The sequence below is a fragment of the Anser anser genome (assembly GCF_964211835.1).
Source record: "Anser anser genome assembly, chromosome: 2".
Taxonomy (NCBI): domain Eukaryota; kingdom Metazoa; phylum Chordata; class Aves; order Anseriformes; family Anatidae; genus Anser; species Anser anser.
In genome coordinates, this window is record NC_139721.1 from 103,959,038 (window position 1) to 103,979,531 (window position 20,494).

General features: G+C 39.6%; 1 protein-coding gene across 34 annotated transcripts in view; it reads right to left on the reverse strand.

Moving 5' to 3' along the window:
* The window catches only part of TPK1 (thiamin pyrophosphokinase 1), a 327,683-nt gene that overhangs the window by 188,844 nt on the left and 118,345 nt on the right, over window positions 1-20,494 (reverse strand). For 15 of the 34 annotated variants that reach the window (XR_014578877.1, XM_083822028.1, XM_083822049.1 and 12 more), the window contains 2 exons: window positions 12,819-12,888; window positions 9,620-9,751 (listed from right to left, as the gene is read on the reverse strand). Coding sequence is in view for 30 of the 34 variants with exons in the window: in XM_083822028.1 (XP_083678154.1) it covers window positions 9,620-9,751; window positions 12,819-12,888 (202 nt within the window). In the remaining 4 variants the exon portion in view is untranslated. Of the gene's footprint in view, window positions 1-9,619; window positions 9,752-12,818; window positions 12,889-16,743; window positions 16,879-20,494 lie in introns of those variants that run through there. The other 19 variants (XM_083822018.1, XM_083822051.1, XM_083822034.1 and 16 more) reach the window with 5 other exon arrangements.

The following is a 20,494-nucleotide window of genomic DNA, read 5'->3' on the forward strand; positions in this document are numbered from 1 at the left end:
AGTCTAGAGGTCTGCAGAGACACCAAAACCAGTCTGCAGATAGACTTGCTCATACAGAACGTCCCACACAGCTAAAGAGGCATCATTAGACAACCCCAGTGGACCTTCATTCATCTCCATTTATTTGAAGGTTACTCTCTGTAACCTTAGATCCTGTCAAACTCATGAGTTTCACATCCTGCCACATCCCTAACTGCCAGATGATCAGACATCATTCTGCTCAATTATTTGGAATTGCTAGTAGGTGAGATACTTTTGTACAGCTCATGCCATTTCCAACAACCTTTTGAATATCTTTTTACATCACTACCCTTGTATTTTCACTTGTTACCCAAATGATCTTCTCTGTACTCTCTATCATTGACATTCACTGTGCTCTTCCAGGACATTGCCCCAAACATTTTAAAAGTAGTCTGCATGGCAGACAGGGACAGCAAATAATCGATATTTTTAAATTCAACTAAATCAAGGGATTAGAAGACTGTTTTTTTTTTTAACCCTTTTTGCAAAAATAAAGCCTAGATTGATATCTAAACAAAGGAGGTAGTATGTGGCTTGCAGATGTGTGTGCATAGATATCTACTCACGTAGGAGCGCTGATTTTATGTGAACTATGAGTTGAAGGATTTTTGAGCTTCACTGAACATAAATGTAACCAAAAGCAGCATTGGAGGTACCACTGTACACATTATCCACCTCCTTGAGCAAATTATTTCTGATAGCACCAAAAACTAGCTCTACAATCTCTTGAGGCTCTAACTTTGTACCAAGGATTAATCCCTGTGTCTTCAGTTATGAAATCTGTAGAGCTGCCTGGTAACTATACCCAGTCCAACTGATCAAATGCTGCTCAGCCCTTCATACGGTTAGCTTTACAACTGGTTCTGCAGTTTTTGTTCCATGGTTTGTCCTCTTCAAAACAGGCATGGGGTACTCTTAACCACTCGGCAAGAAAGGAGACATTATTTATATCTCATTCCCCTAAATAGTTAATTTGAGAATTTAAGTATAAGCCTCTCATTCTCATTTATCAATACTAATAAGTAGCCTTGATCATAGTAAGAGGGCATAGTTTCTTGTTCTTGATAGCGTTTTCTGTGAAAACAACTGTGACTCAGAACACTTTAAAATGAAAAGCTGAAAGAGTCAATTTGTAATATGAAAATGCTCTTTTGGAATACAATTAGATTTAAAAACAAATCTTAGCAGAGGAACTGTGGAAATAGTTTAAAGATAAATGGATTTGTATTTTAAAGTTTTATTTCTCATTACATTCTAGAAAGCATAAAGTTGCCCCCCCACCTTTGCAAGCTACTGGCTTCACTAACACTAAATTTAAACAGATTTGAAGTGTATAACCATTTGTTCTCAGAATAAAGGTGCCCATTTGAATGCAAATTGTTAAAAGTCAGAACTTCAGGCTTTCACATATTTATAAAAAGAGAGCAGAGCCTACTGGAAAAAGAGAATTGGAAAGAAACTCAAGAAGTAAACAGCCAGAATATGTTTACACTTCAACAATCACTAATAAGTTTACTGAAAGAACATTTTAGAGACAGCAAAAACTAATCTGAATAATTATCTATGGGTGTTATTTGTGTTCAGTCCCTTTAAGTAATACTTGGTAATTTGAAGTCATCTGGAAGGGACTATACCCTCTCTCTTCCCATTTTCATTATGTGAAAAAAAATCTACAAAATTAACAGGTACTGCAACACTGGTAACTCTTCCCTGAATCTCTGAAGGGCAACAGTACAGATCAGCCAACTTCAAGGTCATTTATTAACATTCATTTTAAGGCATTTATAGCATATGTATTTTTGTGCTCCCAGGCCGAACACTGATCTGTCTTCTTGGCCTTCCTCTCAGTCTTAAAAGAGTTTCTTTCAAATTTAAGATCACTCTTGCCATGTTCAATATAAAGCTCGTATTTTAAGTTTTAGATGGTGAGTACTATTGCTGCAGATCCAGATGAGCTTGAGACTTATAAGAACTTCCAACTTTTGCTTTGTTTCAAACAAGGTAAAACTCCCCCTTCACCCCGAAACACTTGTAAAAAGTATCGGTCCATAAAACTAAGCCTTGCCTGCCTAATACTTCATTTCTATCGATATTTAGAGATCAAAAAGAAACACGGGCATACATTTCACCCTAGCACTACACACAGAGCCAACTTTCCCTGGATCCTGAGAATTGCTCCTTAGGCACAATGAACCAAAACACTATAAAGTGCAGGAGTGCTCCTAGGCCAGCTCAGGACTCTTTGCTGAGCTGCTTTTTCCAGTGGTGACTCAATGCACAGATATTTTATCGCTATGAAGTTCTAACTTCTAGCATCAGGGTGGTCATAAATGATTTTTACCATGTCATAAAGCCAGAAATCACCCAGATGGCGATGACATTCCTCTACTTACAGTACACTAGAGGCCCAGATGCAGCTATTTGAAGAAGCTGAAGCAAGACAAACCTTCTGATTGAGAGACGTGGGATTAACTGAAGGTGTCCCTATATTCTCCTTTCCTCAGCCACTTTTTTCCCTATTTTTTTTTCCAGAATTACTGTTCTGGACAAATTATGACCCTTTATTTTACTGGTTGGCAATTACAACTTGGCTTATGTGCTCTTACTGGAACAGCACAGTTTTATGGGCAGAGCACCTCACTGCCAGCCAGGAGACCTGGTTTCTAAGTTACTCTGTTTTGTGTTTGCTGGTCACTCCATCTCTTCAGACTTGTGTTTTGGTTCTTCCCATCGAGCAGATCAGGATCACTTCACAAAAGCAAAGTCTCACAGTTAGGTCTGTCAATGTGGCTAAAATAACACAATCCTAATGTATTTTTTGAATGCCTTGAGGTATCAAAATAAAAATCTGTGGATTTATGCCAAAACATGCAGGTACCTGAAATGATAATGTGGGTGAAGTCCAGCTCCAACCAGAACCTACTACTCCTTATTAAATTCCTTATTAAATACTGATTTGGGGAGCAATCATATTTATTCCCTTTATAGGCTGAACTTGTGACAAAGAATGTCAGAAACTCTGATGAGACCATGTGGACAAGGAAAGCATTTTAACCCTTCTTAAGGGCTCATGTCCTCATTTTAAGACTGACTGAATATCAGAGATGATCTGGTAACTCACTGGATGACATTGAGAAAAGTAGTAACAAAAAGTTCTTTACTTACAGTTTTCTTTTTTAATCAGTGGACGGTATTCTCACTTTTATTCAGGACAAAGCCTGGTACACCTGCCTCTGACACTTGTTAATCCAATGAATTCATTTTGGAAATGGCATTCTGATGTTCTACCTAGTTTTCATTTGTTATTTTGTAAAAAAACGGTATGTCCTGTCCTAAAGGTGTAACTTTCAGTTTCCAGAAACAAAAAATAATAATCCGGCAATAAAAGAAACAACACATGCATGTTTCTGTGACATGTATACTTCAATGATAAAAAGCTAGTTGTTTCATAGCTTCTGTAAGAGTATCATAGAATCATAGAATATCCCGAGTTGGAAGGGAGCCATAAGGATCATCAAGTCCAGCTCCTGGCACCGCACAGGTCTGCCCAAAAGTTTAGACCATGTGACTAAGTGCACAGTCCAATCTCTTCTTAAATTCAGACAGGGTTGGTGCAGTGACTACATCCCTGGGGAGCCTGTTCCAGTGTGCGACCACCCTCTCGGTGAAGAACCTCTTCCTGATGTCCAGCCTGAACTTCCCCTGCCTCAGCTTCACACCGTTCCCGCGGGTCCTATCATTGGTGATAATGGAGAATACCTGCCTCTCCACTCCCCCTTGCGAGGAAGTTGTAGACTGTGATGAGGTCCCCCCTCAGCCTCCTCTTCTCCAGGCTGAACAGGCCCAGTGACCTCAGCCGCTCCTCATATGTCTTCCCCTCTCGGCCCTTCACCATCTTCGTCGCCCTCCTCTGGACACTCTCCAACAGTTCAATGTCCTTTTTGTACTGTGGTGCCCAGAACTGCAAACAGTACTCGAGGTGAGGTATGTACTCGAGTACTCGAGGTATGATGAGACTACGCCTTTTTTCTTAGCGAGGTCTAACTTCTGGGAGTCACAACAGTAGACAACAGTGCAACCTCCCCTCATTATTACTTATAAATATTAATATAGTATACAAATTCCATCTTGAATAGCAAACATAAGAAATTCAACATAAATAATTTTGTCTCAATCAAATTCTGATAATATTTATAGCACTTCATTGTGTTTTTTTTGTTTGTTTGTTTTTGTTTGTTTGTTTGTTTTCTTCTTTCTTTTAAAATCAGATAATAATCTGCTGCTTGATTTTCAGGTTGAGGGGATGGTGGAAAAGCTCTTGTCCAGTTTCTGTTATGGCTTATGGAATATAATAGTAACTACAATTAGAATCATAGAATATCCTCAGTTGGAAGAGACCCACAAAGATCGAGTCCAACTCCTGGCTCCACACAGGACCACCCAAAAACCAGTCCCTGTGTCTGAGAGCACTGTCCAAATGCTCCTTGAACTCCAGCAGGCTCAGTGCTGTGACCACTGCCCTAGGGAACCTGTCCCAGTGCCCGACCACCCTCTGGGTGCAGAACCTTTCCCTAACACCCCGCCTGACCCTCCCCTGTCCCAGCTCCATGCCGTTCCCTCGGGTCCTGTCGCTGTCCCCAGAGAGCAGAGCTCAGCGCCTGCCCCTCCGCTCCCCTCGTGAGGGAGCTGCAGGCCGCCATGAGGCCTCCCCTTGGCCCGCTCTGCTCTGGGCTGAACAAACCAGAGGACCTCAGCTGCTCCTCAGATGTCTTGACCTCTAGGTCCTTCTCCATCTTTGTAGATCTCCAAGCAACTCCAAGCAAACTTAACTCTAAAACAGCTTTTACAGATGCTTCCACAGGTGTCTCCTTCAAAGTTATCTCCCCATGGTGTGATCTGCAAAACACTGTACTTCTGCCCCTTCTAAAATTCTGAACAGAATCTGAATTATGGCTACATAACTCCCAGATTTTTCATTTATAGCATTGGATGACTAAGTGAACAGAATTAAAGAACTATAATGACTTAATCAATAACTCCAGGGAATACATACTCCTGGTCTGACTTTATATTGATGTTTAATATCAAGAGGAACTCAGCAGTAAACCTCGTTCAAAAGCACCAGTCATTTTCACCACTCATCATTTCTGTGATCATTTGATTCAGAGACCCAATAAGCTTGATATACTTACATAGCTTAGTGATAATATTGCCCTAGTACTTTCAAGAAATACCTACTATTACAGGAAGTTAATCTTAGCTTAAATTGAGGACTGAATCTATGTGTCTCTCTTGAAAGGATTTTTTTTTTTTTTTCAAAATAAACTCTGAATTAGGAAACTTTGAACTACAGAACACACGTCTACTGGAATAAAAATGTATTTGAAAATATAAACTTGTGAGTGAAAGTAATTGTATTGAAGATATAGATGAAAAAAGTCGAAAGGTATATGATTCTAATATACCTTGATATTGAGAATTTCTGATCTGCACTACCTAAAACAAACATATCATGCAACTCCAAATGGACTCATCTTTTTCTTCTTTCTTTATTTATGGCTGGTAGCTTTCTAGGATTTAAAGATGGATCCCAAGTCAGGTGTATCCTAAAGGAGCAGACTGTAGATAGGGAAGGGTTTTCTGGACAGTCCTGATAAATATATTAAGATAAACTCAAGATCCTGATTTTGATCTTTAAAAACAGTTACAGTCTTTGGGTCACGCAAAAAAAAGTCCGATGTAAAAGATTTCTTTAAGCCATTTGACAAATAAAGCACTACCTCAGCTCACAACATTCTTGGCTTTTAGACTGTAATCCCTGAATTCAAAGAATTATTCACCACCAGCAGCAACAGAAAAGCCATTTCAAGTAGATTTGACCCTGATGTTTTGTAGAAGCCAATATTATCTTTTTTTTTTAAACATTACAGAAACATATCATTTTATCAACATTAGTAAAGAAAAAACATCACATCTCACATCCTCTCCAAAACATACAATGAATAGATTTTAAAGACAAGAAAAGGTCATTGTACTCTTCTAGTATAACTCCATACAAGGAAAATATCATCCAATGTTTTCTGCATCAGTGCCCTAAATTTTGCCTGAATATAAAATGGCTTAAAAGCAACACCCAGTTTAATCTGAAGAGTTCAAGCAAAGAATTCCTCTCAACCCTACATTAAGCTACATCAATGGCTAATTACCTTCATAAGTACCCTATTTCTAATCCAATATGGAACATATTGAAGTATATATGAATTTCTCACTCTATGATCCTATTAGAGACCCACATTTCCACAAGTAGAAGGTTATTCAGGAAACAAGACATAGGATCTCATTTTACTCATGAGCATTGCTAGATGCTTCCCCACTGTTTCTCTTTTGCTTGACAATATTAACGAAATTACATATTATATAATTATTTTAAATATTTATATACAATTATATAAAATATTTACTAAAATATTTACAAAATTATAAATATTTACTAAAATATTTAACCAAATTTGTTCTTAATGTTCAAATACACATGTAGAGCTTCTTAGAGCTGCCTTGCTGCACGTCTGGTTCAGAGATGAATTATATAGTAGCAACTGGATTTCCATGCATCACTGAAGTTCATCACATGTATGTTTTATATTTAGAAAATGCTACATCAAAATACACAATCATTTCAGCTTCACTGCTACTCTTATACTTCATGGGTTTCACAGAAAGAAAGTGGATTTGTAGCATAAGTGATATCCTTAACCATTGCAGGCACCCCACCTCATGTCGCACAGTAAGATACAGAATCACAGAATCACAGAATCACAGAATCATCTAGGTTGGAAGAGACCTCCAAGATCATGTAGTCCAACCTCTGACCTAACACTAACAAGTCCTCCACTAAACCGTGTCACTAAGCTCAACATCTAAACGTCTTTTAAAGACCTCCAGGGATGGTGACTCAACCACTTCCCTGGGCAGTCCATTCCAATGCCTAACAGCCCTTTCGGTAAAGAAGTTCTTCCTAATATCCAACCTAAACCTCCCCTGGCACAACTTTAGTCCGTTCCCCCTCGTCCTGTCACCAGGCACGTGGGAGAATAGACCAACCCCCACCTTGCTACAGCCTCCTTTAAGGTACCTGTAGAGTGCGATAAGGTCACCCCTGAGCCTCCTCTTCTCCAGGCTGAACGATCCCAGCTCCCTCAGCCGCTCCTCGTAAGACTTGTTCTCCAGACCCCTCACCGGCTTCGTTGCCCTTCTCTGGACTCTCTCGAGCACCTCCATGTCCTTCCTGTAGCGAGGGGCTCAAAACTGAACACAGTACTCAAGGTGCGGCCTCACCAGAGCTGAGCAAAGGGGGACAATCAATTTCCTAGCCCTGCTGGCCACACTGCTTCTTATGCAAGCCAGGATGCTGTTGGCCTTCTTGGCCACCTGAGCACACTGCTGGCTCATATTCAGCCAACTATCAACCAGTACTCCCAGGTCCTTCTCTGCCAGGCAGCTTTCCAACCACTCATCTCCCAGCCTGTAGCTCTGCTTGGGGTTGTTGTGCCCCAGGTGCAGGACCCAGCACTTGGCCTTGTTGAACTTCATACATTTGGCCTCAGCCCATCGGTCCAGCCTACCCAGATCCTCCTGCAGAGCCTTCCTACCCTCGAGCAGATCGACACACGCACCTAACTTGGTGTCGTCTGCAAACTTACTGAGGGTGCACTCAATCCCCTCATCCAGATCATCGATAAAGATATTAAAGAGGACTGGCCCCAGTACTGAGCCCTGGGGGATGCCACTAGTGACTGGCCTCCAACGGGATTTGACTCCATTCACCACAACTCTTTGGGCCTGGCTATCCAGCCAGTTTCTAACCCAGCAAAGCGTACACCAGTCCAAGCCACGAGCAGCCAGTTTCTTGAGAATGTTGTGGGAAACGGTGTCAAAAGCCTTATACACTGCAATACTAAACCAAATACCAGAAAGTCAGTATTCCTATGATAGGATCTTCTTTTCTCTTATAGAGCCCATTGCTCACCACTTTGACCTAAAGCTCTTAAAGTTGCAAAACTTGAGTACACAACAGATTTGACATCTCTCTGGAAAACAGCATCTGAGACACAAGTACTAATGATTGTTTTTACAGGTGCCAATACGATGATAGGTTTTGATGCATCTTCACCTTCATATACCCCAAAGCTAGTGACACAGAGGTTAATCGATGCCTTAAGATTTAATCAGAAAGTGTTGAGAAAGATGTTGCTGTAATGTGATACAGATAAGCAAGGACCTAACTCTGAAGTGGATAACAGTGCTTCATAGTGATTCGAAGAAATACACAACAGGGCAGGAAAGGCAGACAGAATAAGGCAGAGCAAAAAAAAAAAACAACATAAAGATCAGTAACTCACCTTTAACTCTGATTAGCTGCAAATGTTTAGCAATCAAGAACACTTTAGCAGTAATCCTTATTACTAAGTGGGAACAGATGTTAACAAAGAAAAAACAGTAGTCTAAGGAAAATAAACTCTCACGGTTAGAAAGTTTATTAGGTAGAAGGAGAGAAAATAATAATATAAAAAAGAAACAGAGTACAGGAGTCAGTCTCTTCCCTTCTGCCATTCCACTGTCCCTGACACAGACAGTGCCCATGGATAGGTATGTCCAAAGAAAAAGTTCCTTCGCTTTCGGTTACTCTTCCTGCCTCTCCTGCTCTACAAGATAATTTGTTTTTAACACACCACTGAGAAAAAAACAGCATGATTTCTCCTCATAAGTAGTTACCAGAATGAAGGGTATCTTGTTACTCCTCTGCCACTTCCCCTCCCCAATAATTGGGATTCAGATTATTTTTCACATGAATTTATAGGCAAAACAAACACATCATAGAAATGACATGCACACACACCAAAAAAAAGTAAGATGTGTAACGTTTTATATACTTCAATCTCATGACCTACAGATCTAACCTCATGAACACATTGCTAATCCAGTCTACGCTGTGCTATGGAGCAGAAAGGTGAGAACTTCCTTCACTTGATTGGAAGAGGTGAACCACTCAAGCACAGAACCAAGTCAAGGTGCTGATGGATGGCGCAGAAACCTATTCATCATTTTTCTTGCCAGTAGATGACAGCACAGAGGCAGGAAGCAGTGAGTCTTTAAATCTACACTTGCTGCTTTTCATTCAAAAGCATAGGCTGACTTGACCCAAGAAGCAAGTTAAAGAACTGTTCACCATTGGGTATGTCTCTTGTGGAGCCTCTTGTCCAGCTTCAGCCACAGCACTTTAAGACAGATACAGTATCTCTTAATTGTCCTAATTGAAGAGAGGCCAAGAAGAGCAACAAAATGGTGACCTATATGGGAAGACCAAACAAGCTGTGTCTGTTTTAGACTAAAACAGAAGAAGCTGGATAGGGGTGAAGGGATTCCCAGTAAAAGATTTTTTAAGAACCGGCTACCTAGACATGTCAGAAATGGAATGGTCAGGTTTGTTTTCACCCTGAGGCAAGGAAAAAGATGGATAGGTCTCTTGAGTTCATTTCCAGACCTATATTTTTCTAGGAATTTGCAATGGACCTTTCAAAATACCAACAATTTCACTTACCTCCAAAGGAAGAAACCCCTATAAGAGTCCCAAATTGCAAGCTGTCCTTTTCCGAGAATGTTATTATAATTTCTTCTGATTCTAAAAGATTCTTCACACTGCCAGAGCAGCAGAAAGACATCTCAGGTGTCACTGAGAATCAAGCCAAAAATATCAATCAAGTTCTTTATTCAAATCTCTTGCAAATAATAATCTCTCTAAAATTAAAGGACTACAGTTTTTTGGTTTTGATAAAATACAATTAGCTATCAAGACTTTGAATAAAATAGAATTTTAAACAGAAGGTTATGGCAGCATTAAAAAAAAGATTAACATGTCAGTAGAGTCTGAGCAGACAGTTCTTTAATAACACTGGACAGGGAATTGTAGGGAAAATGCTTCATAGAAGTAAATGAATATTCTTTCCAGCAGAGTGATATCTTTAAAGACAAAAATTAAAATTATGCAGGTCTTTTTTTTTTTTTTTTTATTTCATAAGAATCACTTTGAAGGTACAATATACCTACTACCCAAAGCAATTAAGAGGAAAAGAAGAAAGACAGAGAAAAGAAATACTCCAAGGGCCAAGTACGTAAGACTGAAAGAACTATTCAGCCGAGGTATAATAATTCATTTTCCCCTGAATTATATTTATTTAATAGGAATATAAAAGTGTGCAGAACAGATGAATGGGTTACAGGAGAAGTTAAAATGAAAGCTCTAAAACGTTGCTTCTTTTCTGCCTTTGTGTCTCCTTGGAAAGAATCACCATTATCAAAGAGAACCGCTTGCTGCAAGTCAAAAAGATTTCCATTTGTATTCAAGATTAAGGCTTGCATGGCTCTGCAAGCAACTACTAGGAGAAGAGAAATAGATTATGTAAGGGATACACATAGTATTTAGTAGTGCTCAACAGTTTTCAGTCTGGGTGTTAGCAGTCATAGATCTCAGACAATAAAATTCTCACAGGTGACCAATTTTAAGTTAACTTCCATTTGAACACTACAGTCTTCCTCTCTAATTCTCATCTTTGTTTTGAAGGACAGGAAGATACATCATCTTGAATAATATATATCTTGTAGCTACATCATTTACGTGGATTTCTGTAAGGCCTTTGACACTGTCCCACATGACATCCTGATCTCCAAAGTGGAGAGATATCGATTTGAAGGGTGGGCCATTCAGTAAGGAATTGGCTTGAAGGTTGCACCCAGAGAGTGGTGGTCAATGGCTCTATGTCCTGGTGGAGGCTGGTGACAAGTGGTGTCCTTCAGGGGTGTATTTTGCTACCAGCACTGTTTAATATCTTTATCAATGATGTAGTAAATGGGATTGAGTGCACCCTCAACAAGTCTGCAGATGACACCAAGCTGAGTGGTGCAGTCAATACACCAGAAGGAAGGGATGCCATCCAAAGGGACCTGAACTAGCTAGAGAAGTGGGCCCATGTGAACTTAATGAGATTCAACAAGGCCAGGTGCAAGGTGCTGCACCTGGGTCAGGGCAATCCCAGACACGAGGACAGACTGGGAGAAGAACACACTGAGAGTAGCCCCGCAGAGAAGGACTTGAGGATTCTGGTAGATGAAAAGGCCCAACATGAGCCAGCAGTGCATGCTTGCAGCCCAGAAGACCAGCTGCATCCTGGGCTGCATCAACAGAGGTGTGACCAGCAGGTCAAGGGAGGTGATTGTCCCCCTCTGCTCTGCTCTTGTGGGGCCTCACCTGGAGTGCTGCAGGCAGGTCTGGGGCCCCCAGTACAAGAAAGATGTGGAGCTCTTAGAGCAGGTCCAGGGGAGGGCCACGAAGATGATCAGGGGGCTGGAGCACCTCTCCTGTGAAGAAAGACTGGGAGAGCTGGGGCTGTTCAGCCTGGAGAAGAGAAGGCTCTGGGGTGACCTCATTGCGGCTGGTCAGTACCTAAAGGAGGCTTGTAAAAAAGATGGAGAGCAACTTTTTGCTCAGGCAGATAATGACAGGACAAGGGGGAATGGTTTTAAAGTAAAAGAGGGCAAATTTAGTTTAGAGGTTAGGAGGAAATTCTTCACTCAGAGGGTGGTGAGGCACTGGCACAGGTTGCCCAGAGAAGCTGTGGATGCCCCATTCCTGGAGGTGTTCAAGACCAGGTTGGACAAGGCCCTGGGCAACGTGGTCTAGTGCGTGGCATCCCTGCCCATGGCAGGGGGTTTGGAACTAGATGATCCTTAAGGTCCCTTCCAACTTAAGCCTTTCTATGATTCCTCTTTCAGATTTATATCCTCTCCTAGCACATACATTTATACACAACTTCTGTACTTGCTTTTGGATGTGTATGAAGTCCTGACACTAAATCAGTAATAACTAAAAAGAAAAAGTAGACATCCTATTTTAGTACCCATCTCACTTCACAATGCAAGCAGATTGTTTCTAAGGCCTCAGAAGAGGAATGAAGAGGACATAGTTTGTTTCAGCGCCGGTGAAAGACATCAGACGTTCCTCTTGTCATCTCTTGCTAAGAGCACAAGTTTTTCCAGAGGCTTCAGTGAAGCCCTAGCTCTGATGGAGACATAAAATAAGACAGATTGAAAACAGAGCTATAAACAAGCTATAAACAGTGGGCTTAGGGAAAGAAGGTATTTTAGGCTACCTATATGTTTTTGAACTTTTAGTTGGGAAAAGTAATTAAAGATATAGCAGAGAAGGCATTATACTACCTGCTACTACATGACTCTCATAGCCGTTGCCCTGCTAGCTGTCATGCAAAATGAGATGACAGTTACGGATGTCAGCTCTCCACTCTTTTTCTGCCCTTACACAGAACAATTGCAACAGTTTTCAAGGAAGAAGTACTTCTTGGAATCCAGTTCTAGCTGATCTTTGTGTTCCTAGCTAATCAATCCTTTACACCAAACATTTCAAATAAGCCTCACCTTCTGAAGACCTGAGCAGAAGATAAAATTATTAAATTAAGTATGAGCCAACCTATGGGTATGGAAAAAACATTCATAATTGAAAACTAATTGTAGTACAGTACACTAATTTGGCTTTTTCTCAGGAGTTGTGCATATGCATATTGGTCTTGGGTGTTCAGATTTTGTTCACTTCTACCATGTGGCCACAGTTCGTTAAAGTATCATGTACAGATCTGGCAGCTACTTCAGTGACTGGAGTAATCAGATCCCGTTCCTCCACATTTTACTTTAATTTAAAAGAGATGACATCACGATTACTGTTAGCATACCTGTCCTGGCTTCCTTCTGTGATGTGATATAGACGATTAGCACCTCCATCAGCACAAGCTCTGAGTGCAGCTGCAAGTGAAGAAACAGAGCATCAGTGTATTGGTATTTGAAACAAACAAAAAAAACAACCAAACAACCAAACAAACAAAAAAACACAACCAGTTTACTCAGTTGCTGTAATTTTTGTGTAAACTCAGTGTCTATTGCAGAGTAGGGAGTAAACTTCAAATTTCATATGGCTTTTAGCTTTTCACACTTGACTAATTCTCTTCTTTCTCTAAATTTACATTTGAACTGTTTTTGTCAGACTAATGCCACTCTTCATTTGACTACGCCACTGCACTCTCCAAATAGCTTTTATCTATCCTAACCTAGTACTCGGTCATCTTAAATTAAGTGGGGGGCAAATATTCAAAACCTGAAAAGGGATCATCGCGCACATACTTGTCTAAGCAAGTTGGAACTTGCACCTTAAACCTAACAATCTTCTCAGCCAGGTACAAAAACCATAATGGTGACTTTATATAAACTAGAAAAAAAAAAAAAAGAAATCAGGCAAGATACTCCCTGTTCCCTCTTCCCCTCCTCCCTCCCACCCCCCCAACACAGAAGTACTAACACTAGAGTTCCTATACTGCTCCACAGACTGCTCAAATCATCTAATACAAATCATCTGATGTAAAAGCTAGGGCTGAGCATTAAATCTTGAACATTCCCGGTATGAAAGGAACAAAACCACAACCATTTTCAGTGCTTATACATAACCTGGGGACAGCAAAGAGCATGTGCCACTAATTCCAATTGACTTAAACCAGAACAGATGTGCTGTTATAGTTTGATCCCTTTATTAGACTTGTTAGATTTTAGAAAAAAAAGTATTCTAATACTATTATTGTAAAATCAGATATAATTTGGTATATTTTATTCATAAGCACCCCTATTAAGGATCATTTAGCTAACACATAGCTCTTTCACAAGAATTTTAAAGTATGACGAGCTATTAAAGACTGAAAATGACCACCGTGTCTTAGCAGTCTTTATCAGTTCTGTTCAGAGATGCACAAGTTAGATAACTGCAGCGTGCAGGATGAAAGAAGCTATCATTTTTGCACTAGTGCAGAGCATTCCTTCCAGTTCTGTGAGCAAAGAGAGACGGGCTGGTAGATTTGAGAGGACTGAAAGTCAGAGTATTTGTGGAGGGGAACAGAAAAACAAGGAGAGGCAAAGAAAAAGAACAGCCTGCCAAAGTTTTGGGAAAAAAGGTGTAAATAATCAGATCAGGCACTTCCTGCTGCTAAGAATCCAATTTTCAGCTAAAGCTGCTTTTTTCTTTTCTTTTCTTTTCTTTTTTTTTTTTTTCCCTTCATTTAGAATTGTCTCTCAACAGTGATGCAAAACTACATTTTTCTGCTTGGCACTCATTCATTGGGAAATCTGGACTCCCTCCCTAGCTTAGTAATCAACTTAGCCACACTATACAAATTTGGACAACAAAATTCATGTCTGCACCTCTGTATCTACTCTCCTCTTTAAGCCATTCTTTTTCATTTTTCTGCAGAACTCCCAGCACAGGGAATATTCTTTATGTTACAACCACCACCCGGTACAATGCAACCTTGGCTGAGGCTTCTTGGTAAAAAACAAAAGAGCAGAGCAGCACAAATACTGCCAGTTCATCATGTGGGTAGTTTTGGGTACAGCAGCTTCTTTTCTGCAGGCTATAAGAATCTGTAGGGCTGGAGAACTAGCATTAAACTTCTCAGCATCTTTTCTAGCATTGCTCCTGCTCCCATGACCCCTATCTCTCTTATCCATATAATTACAATGCCCACTGCTGTAAGCACTACTTTTCTCAGTCTCCTTGTGCAGACTGTGCTCTGTTCTGTCTCCTCATCCTACTTCTCTCACTTCTTTCAGCCACCATTCAAACCCATACTAACAAGGCAAGGTCAAACAGATTTGATCTTGACAAATCTTATTAGCTGAAATAATTTCTAAATGATGGTAGCTGGCCAGCCATTTACAATGGTGATTCACTGCTTCAGGCTCTTACCAGGTTCCTCGCCCATCCTGATGAATATAACATCACAAGACAAGAACATCCTTTTTTTTTTTTTTTTTTCTTTTTTTTTTTTCTCCTGTGTTTGACAGGAAGCTTTTAACTTTTCTCACTTGAGGTTACAACTGAAACTGGATTAATGTAATTCCTTTCACCTAGGCATATTTGCTAAGTTCTCTCAGGGAGTTCAGCTCACACAATTTTGTAACAATCCTTTGCAAAGAGTCTGTATATCTGTCCTTAAATTAGCTATCTTGCCCATCGTTTTATTTAGCAGATATAATAGATCTACGCAAGGCCTAGGACCTTACCAATTACAAAATCTCTTCTCTCCCCTGGAGCTACAAAAGCAATTTATCAGTTGAGACGTTCTTTGTAACCCAAACTGTACAAAGTCTGCAGAAAAATTATTTTCTAACTTCAGGTACACAAGCTGCCTAAAGAATGCTTCCCCAGCCAAACAGAGCCACAGCCTTTTCCTTCTGAGAACAGTGATTTTTTAAATCTATTCTCCCATATTTTAAACAAATAAGTGGCTTATGACTTCTGTGGAGAAAAAGAAGGGACGAGATACAGAAAATGAGACACAAAAAAGTCTGTTACCTGTCTCAGTTGCTTTAAGACAGCCAGAGCCTTAACTATTGTAAAGTATCTCAGTGAACTTACCAAAAGGTATGCCTGGCCTAATACTACAGCTGGCATTATTTCAAAAGCACATGACCAAAACCCAAAGAAACTGAGTGTTATGGAAAAAAATAATAAAAGTCAATCTTCATTCAGTCCAGTACATGTGAACTACTTCCAGTACATGGGAACTACTTCCAGTACTTGTGAACTACTGAGATTCTTTCAAAGATCAATAGGTGCCTAACAACAAGACTATGACATTTGTATGCTGGATACAGGGCTGATATTTGATATCTCAAATCAAAATAGTCACCTTATGTAACTGGAATTTAAAGTTTTCCCTCACATATTTATTCTTATCACTTCAGCAGCATTGTAAAGTTATTTAGAGAAACTATTTATGAGGTACTGATCCTTTACCAGCAAGTTAATAACTTACACTGGAACGAACCAAAGCCCCAAGTGCTTTAAGTAACTAGCAGGTAATTAACTGATTGGCTGGAGGCCAGTAAATCATATTATTTCTACCACCACCAAGCATTGATTGATAAAAAGTAATGATTTATATTAGCTGGAAGAACATGTAACATTATTATCTGGAAGTATTTAAGGAGATAGTCAGCAATTCTAAACTTACAATACAGATGGAAAATTTATATGGAAAGATAATAGGAACTGATTTTATACAGTGTCTTTTATATTAGGGACAAAAATTGCTTTACAAACAGCAATTTGGCCAAGGTGCAGCACAGCAACTGTGAAGGCAAATCTAACAGTCTCTAGACACTCTGTAACAGCTCACACAAAACCTCATTAATTATTTCAGCAGAAACTGAAGGACCTGAACAAGATCAGGGCTTTGTTTTGCTTGGCATTGTGAAAACAGAGATACTTTCTTCCAAGAAGTTTGCAGTTTAAATAGATGGAAAAAAATAAAAACACAAATAAGAAGGTGAAAAAAGACAGATGAAGTGCTAAGCATTGCATGAGTCAAAGAGAAGTTATCTTCCAGCACAACCAAAATGGATGGCAGGGCTTTGAGAAGGAAGAATAACTTACGTGGTCAGCCAAAACATAGCAGGTCTTGCAGACACCTTCTCTTCTGACTCTAAAGGTTACTATCCCATTACTGAAGAGCCCTCACATTTGCCAGGTGTATTGCATGTTCTTTAGCTTATTCAAGTCAGAAAGAACCATGTTGGTAAAGACATTATTTAAAGGATTTTGGATAATCTCACCTCTGTGAACTAAACCAGACTAAGGAATGGTCGTCCCAGTAGCTCACTGAGCTCTGACGGGTCAGGAGGACCATCACCTCCAGGGAAGATGCCGTGACTTGCAGGTGGGGGTTGTAGCTTTTTCAGCCAGCCCAGCTGGAAGCAGAGGAAACACATGCCCTTAGCCACCTTGCTCGGCTGGACAGACCCAAGGTACAGCTTCATGCTTTTATGATGAGAAGAGGTGACACAAAGAGCACAAGGGCACAAGTGCACTGTAGCATGAGCTCAATGTACAGGTCTGCACTCCTTGGAAATACCGACAATTACAGCTTTTCCAATCTGAATATTCTGTGATAAGCTCCATTCCTCAGAAATAGCTCAGTTTGTCAAATTACCACACATCTCTATGCATCACATTCATTTCTGATATAACTCCAGTGTCATTCAGTGAACTAGCAAATGAGAGACCTAACCCAGGAGTCATCTGTCTCAATGTGCTGAGTAGTGGAAGAGTATAAAAGGGCAAAGCCAATGCCACGGCCAACAACTGCTTCCCAAGTTACTGGAAGCGGCAAATGTTGAATCCAGTAGTGTTTTAAATTACAGTCAGAGTAAATATCCTTCAGTTCTGCCTATGCTCAGAAGGAGTTATGTCAAAAATGTATTAGGAGCCCACAGCATCTCTGAAAGAATTTCAGAGTCAACAGGAATGAAGAAACCAAAGTCCTTCCGAGTAATAATGTTCATCTAAAATGGTGTCTCTTCCGGTAGGAACCAATGAAAGAGTCCCTCCCTAACGGAAGTCTAGAGGCAAATTTTAGGGCTGCTAGTGAATACAAAAATTATTCTAACACAATAATGAAAGCAAAGAGAATCTCTTTTAGCAAATACAAATAACTCCCTGTAACTGTGAGACAGGATATGAACAGCATATCAAACATGAAAAGGAAAGTCTTCGCTCTGAGTTTTTTTCCAGAAAAAAGGCAAGTATTTTGTCACACATTTAACAGTCCTGCAGATTCAGGCAGGGGAAAAGTCTGTACAGAACAGGTGTAATTCTTGTAGACTAAGTAAGATCAGTGTATAAAAAGGGCAAAATGGAGTAAAAGGGAATACGTTTATTTATAGAAAGCACCAACTCTTGGGAAGAAAAAAAAAAGAATAAATTCTATTATTCCTTGCAATTATCATTTATTTTTCTTTTTTCAAAGTTTTGAAATTGACCTATGTCTTTGTGACAATTCAAATTTATGACATCTCCCCTAAACCTCCCTTAGTATATCCCCATGTTCCTCTTCTAATTTTACATAATTCTTCTAGGTATGCAATCTGTTTTCCTCATTCACTTATTGATTCAGTAACCTGGTAACCATAATTAACCTGCCAGCATAATCTACACATAAGAGAACACTGCATAATTAACAACTAGGAACTTTGGCAGTAATATAAAAGTGATAATATATAGTAGATATGCAGAGAATTGCTCGGTTTGCTTGATACATTTGGCTAACACATTTTTGTTTCAGCATTAATTAAAAATATCAATTGCCAACAACAGAATGCATAATCCGTATTTATATGCTTTCTCTTTTCCTTCTTTGTCTTGCAGAAACTGCAAAAACATGTTTGACAAATCCACAGCTTTGTACAGCTGCAGATTGCTAGCCAGAGGATATATCTGCATCTCAAACTATTCCCTCCCACCCATGTGTTTCTTTCTACCTGTGTTATCCGGGCTATATGCTACTGCTATTATATGCCAAATACAATTCAACACAGACATCTTTCTTTTGGTACTTTTTTGCCGCTCTTTTAGCAATTCACTTCTCTGTCAGTCCACAGTAGTTTCCTGCTTTGCAGCTGGACACTGGTCTTGCTAAGGTGCTTTTAAACTATTTTAACTAGGTTTATTCTTAAGTTAAGTTGTCTAAAACTGAAAAGGCTTAGCTCTTGTCACTGGTATTTTAAATGTGAAAGTGTCCACAGGGCTTTAAATAAGCGTGGTGAAGAAGGTCACCTGCTCTCGGGATATTCAGGTGAAATTAAAAGAGATAAACAGGTGCTTTCAAAGCTGCTATTACAGGTTCACTTTTGTGTTGCTGCAAGTTAATGAAGGACTGTAGGACTATTCAGCACTTTCTAGGATTGTGCCCATTAGGGATGTCACCAAAAATTCCTCTTTTTTTTTCTGCCTGTGGTGATTAACAGTTCCACATACATACTTCCAGCCCACGAGCAATTTGCAGTTTTACAAATTCTTAAATTGTCTGTGTATCCAAGAAAGGTCCCTCAGCTACCAATGTCTTGTACCTGACTTCTACACAATCTTTATCGCTCAACAAACATAAAAGACCAGGAAAGGTAAGTAAAAGGTTCATCAACACCAGAGCTGGCAGCCTGCTTTTGTATGGAACGGATTATGAATCTCAGATGAAAAATTACTGCACATCTAGCAAGGTAATTATATGTTTCCTGCAAAACTCCTGAACATCTTTAATCACTCTACTTTGAGCTGTGAAAGTCATAGAGATCTCAGCTAAGCAGAGGCAGGATTCATTAAGCAATTAAATATGAAAACACTACGAAGGAACCAATGTGCTGATGAATTAGGAAACATTATTCTTTTCTCAGCATGTTCATTTAATACCAAGATAACATGGTCACATAGAAATGAAACAATGGGAAAATTGTTTAATTTTTCCCATAGACAATAGCTTCCCCTCCACTTTATCAAAAAAAAAAGTAAAAAAAAAAAAAAAGTTACACAATCCTCGAATCAATACCTTACTTAAACAAACAAAAACATCCTAAAAAAAATTAAAATCTCAATGCTCACTTTGGAAAATGAACATAAAAAAAGACCAGATCGACCCTTTTTCAAAATAAATTCTTAGGTACCAAAAAACACAAGTGCAAGCAAAAAAACCTCGGAGTATCAGTAAATATACCAGGAGTAATGTGCTGTCAGAGACAGAGGCAAGAGAGCAACTATGTTTTCACTAGACTGAGTTTCTGGACTGTCTTCAGGTACAGCTCCACGCAGAGTTCATTACAATGATTCATATTCAAGGCTGCTGGGTTTGAAGTAATCTCTTGTCAGATGTTAGATTTAATATTCCTGCAACCCTCACTTAGTATATGATTTTCTCTTTTCTTTCCTGTCATTCTTCTCACATTCTGTCAAGATAGGGAACTCCGGTTCTTGCCAAGCTGCCTTATACCCATGGTTGAAACATGCTCTGCAAGCCCCAGCAGTGGGAGCAGCCCCGTGCTGTCTTGGAGCTAAAACCAGAAGGACGGAGCCCAGACATAAAACAAAGTACTTGTTGCCATCATTTACACTAAAATCTAAGTGACCTTTTTATGACAAGGCTATGTGTCTTGATGCCACTGGGGAAAGAATCAGAAAGAAGTTTATTTCTTTTCATTTCCTCCTTTTTACGCTCTGCTTGAAAAATGACAGCTAAACCAATAATGTAACATTTAATCAGCTTTTCTTTTTGCCCTGAGCATACATCTATTATTACCAGGTAACAGTAAAAACACTGATTGGGATACACACACACACACCAAAAAAAGGAAAAATGCACTAAAGTGCATGATGTTAATCCTTTCTTCCTGCTAAACTATTTGTTTTGATTATCTTTAAAGAATAATTTGTCACATCAAAGATCTTCACGAACCAAACATGCTGCTGAAATGTAGGAGGTAGGTTCTAAATGTGCCTTAAATAGCTTCTTTTTCAGGGTGAAAAGGAGTCCAAGCTCTC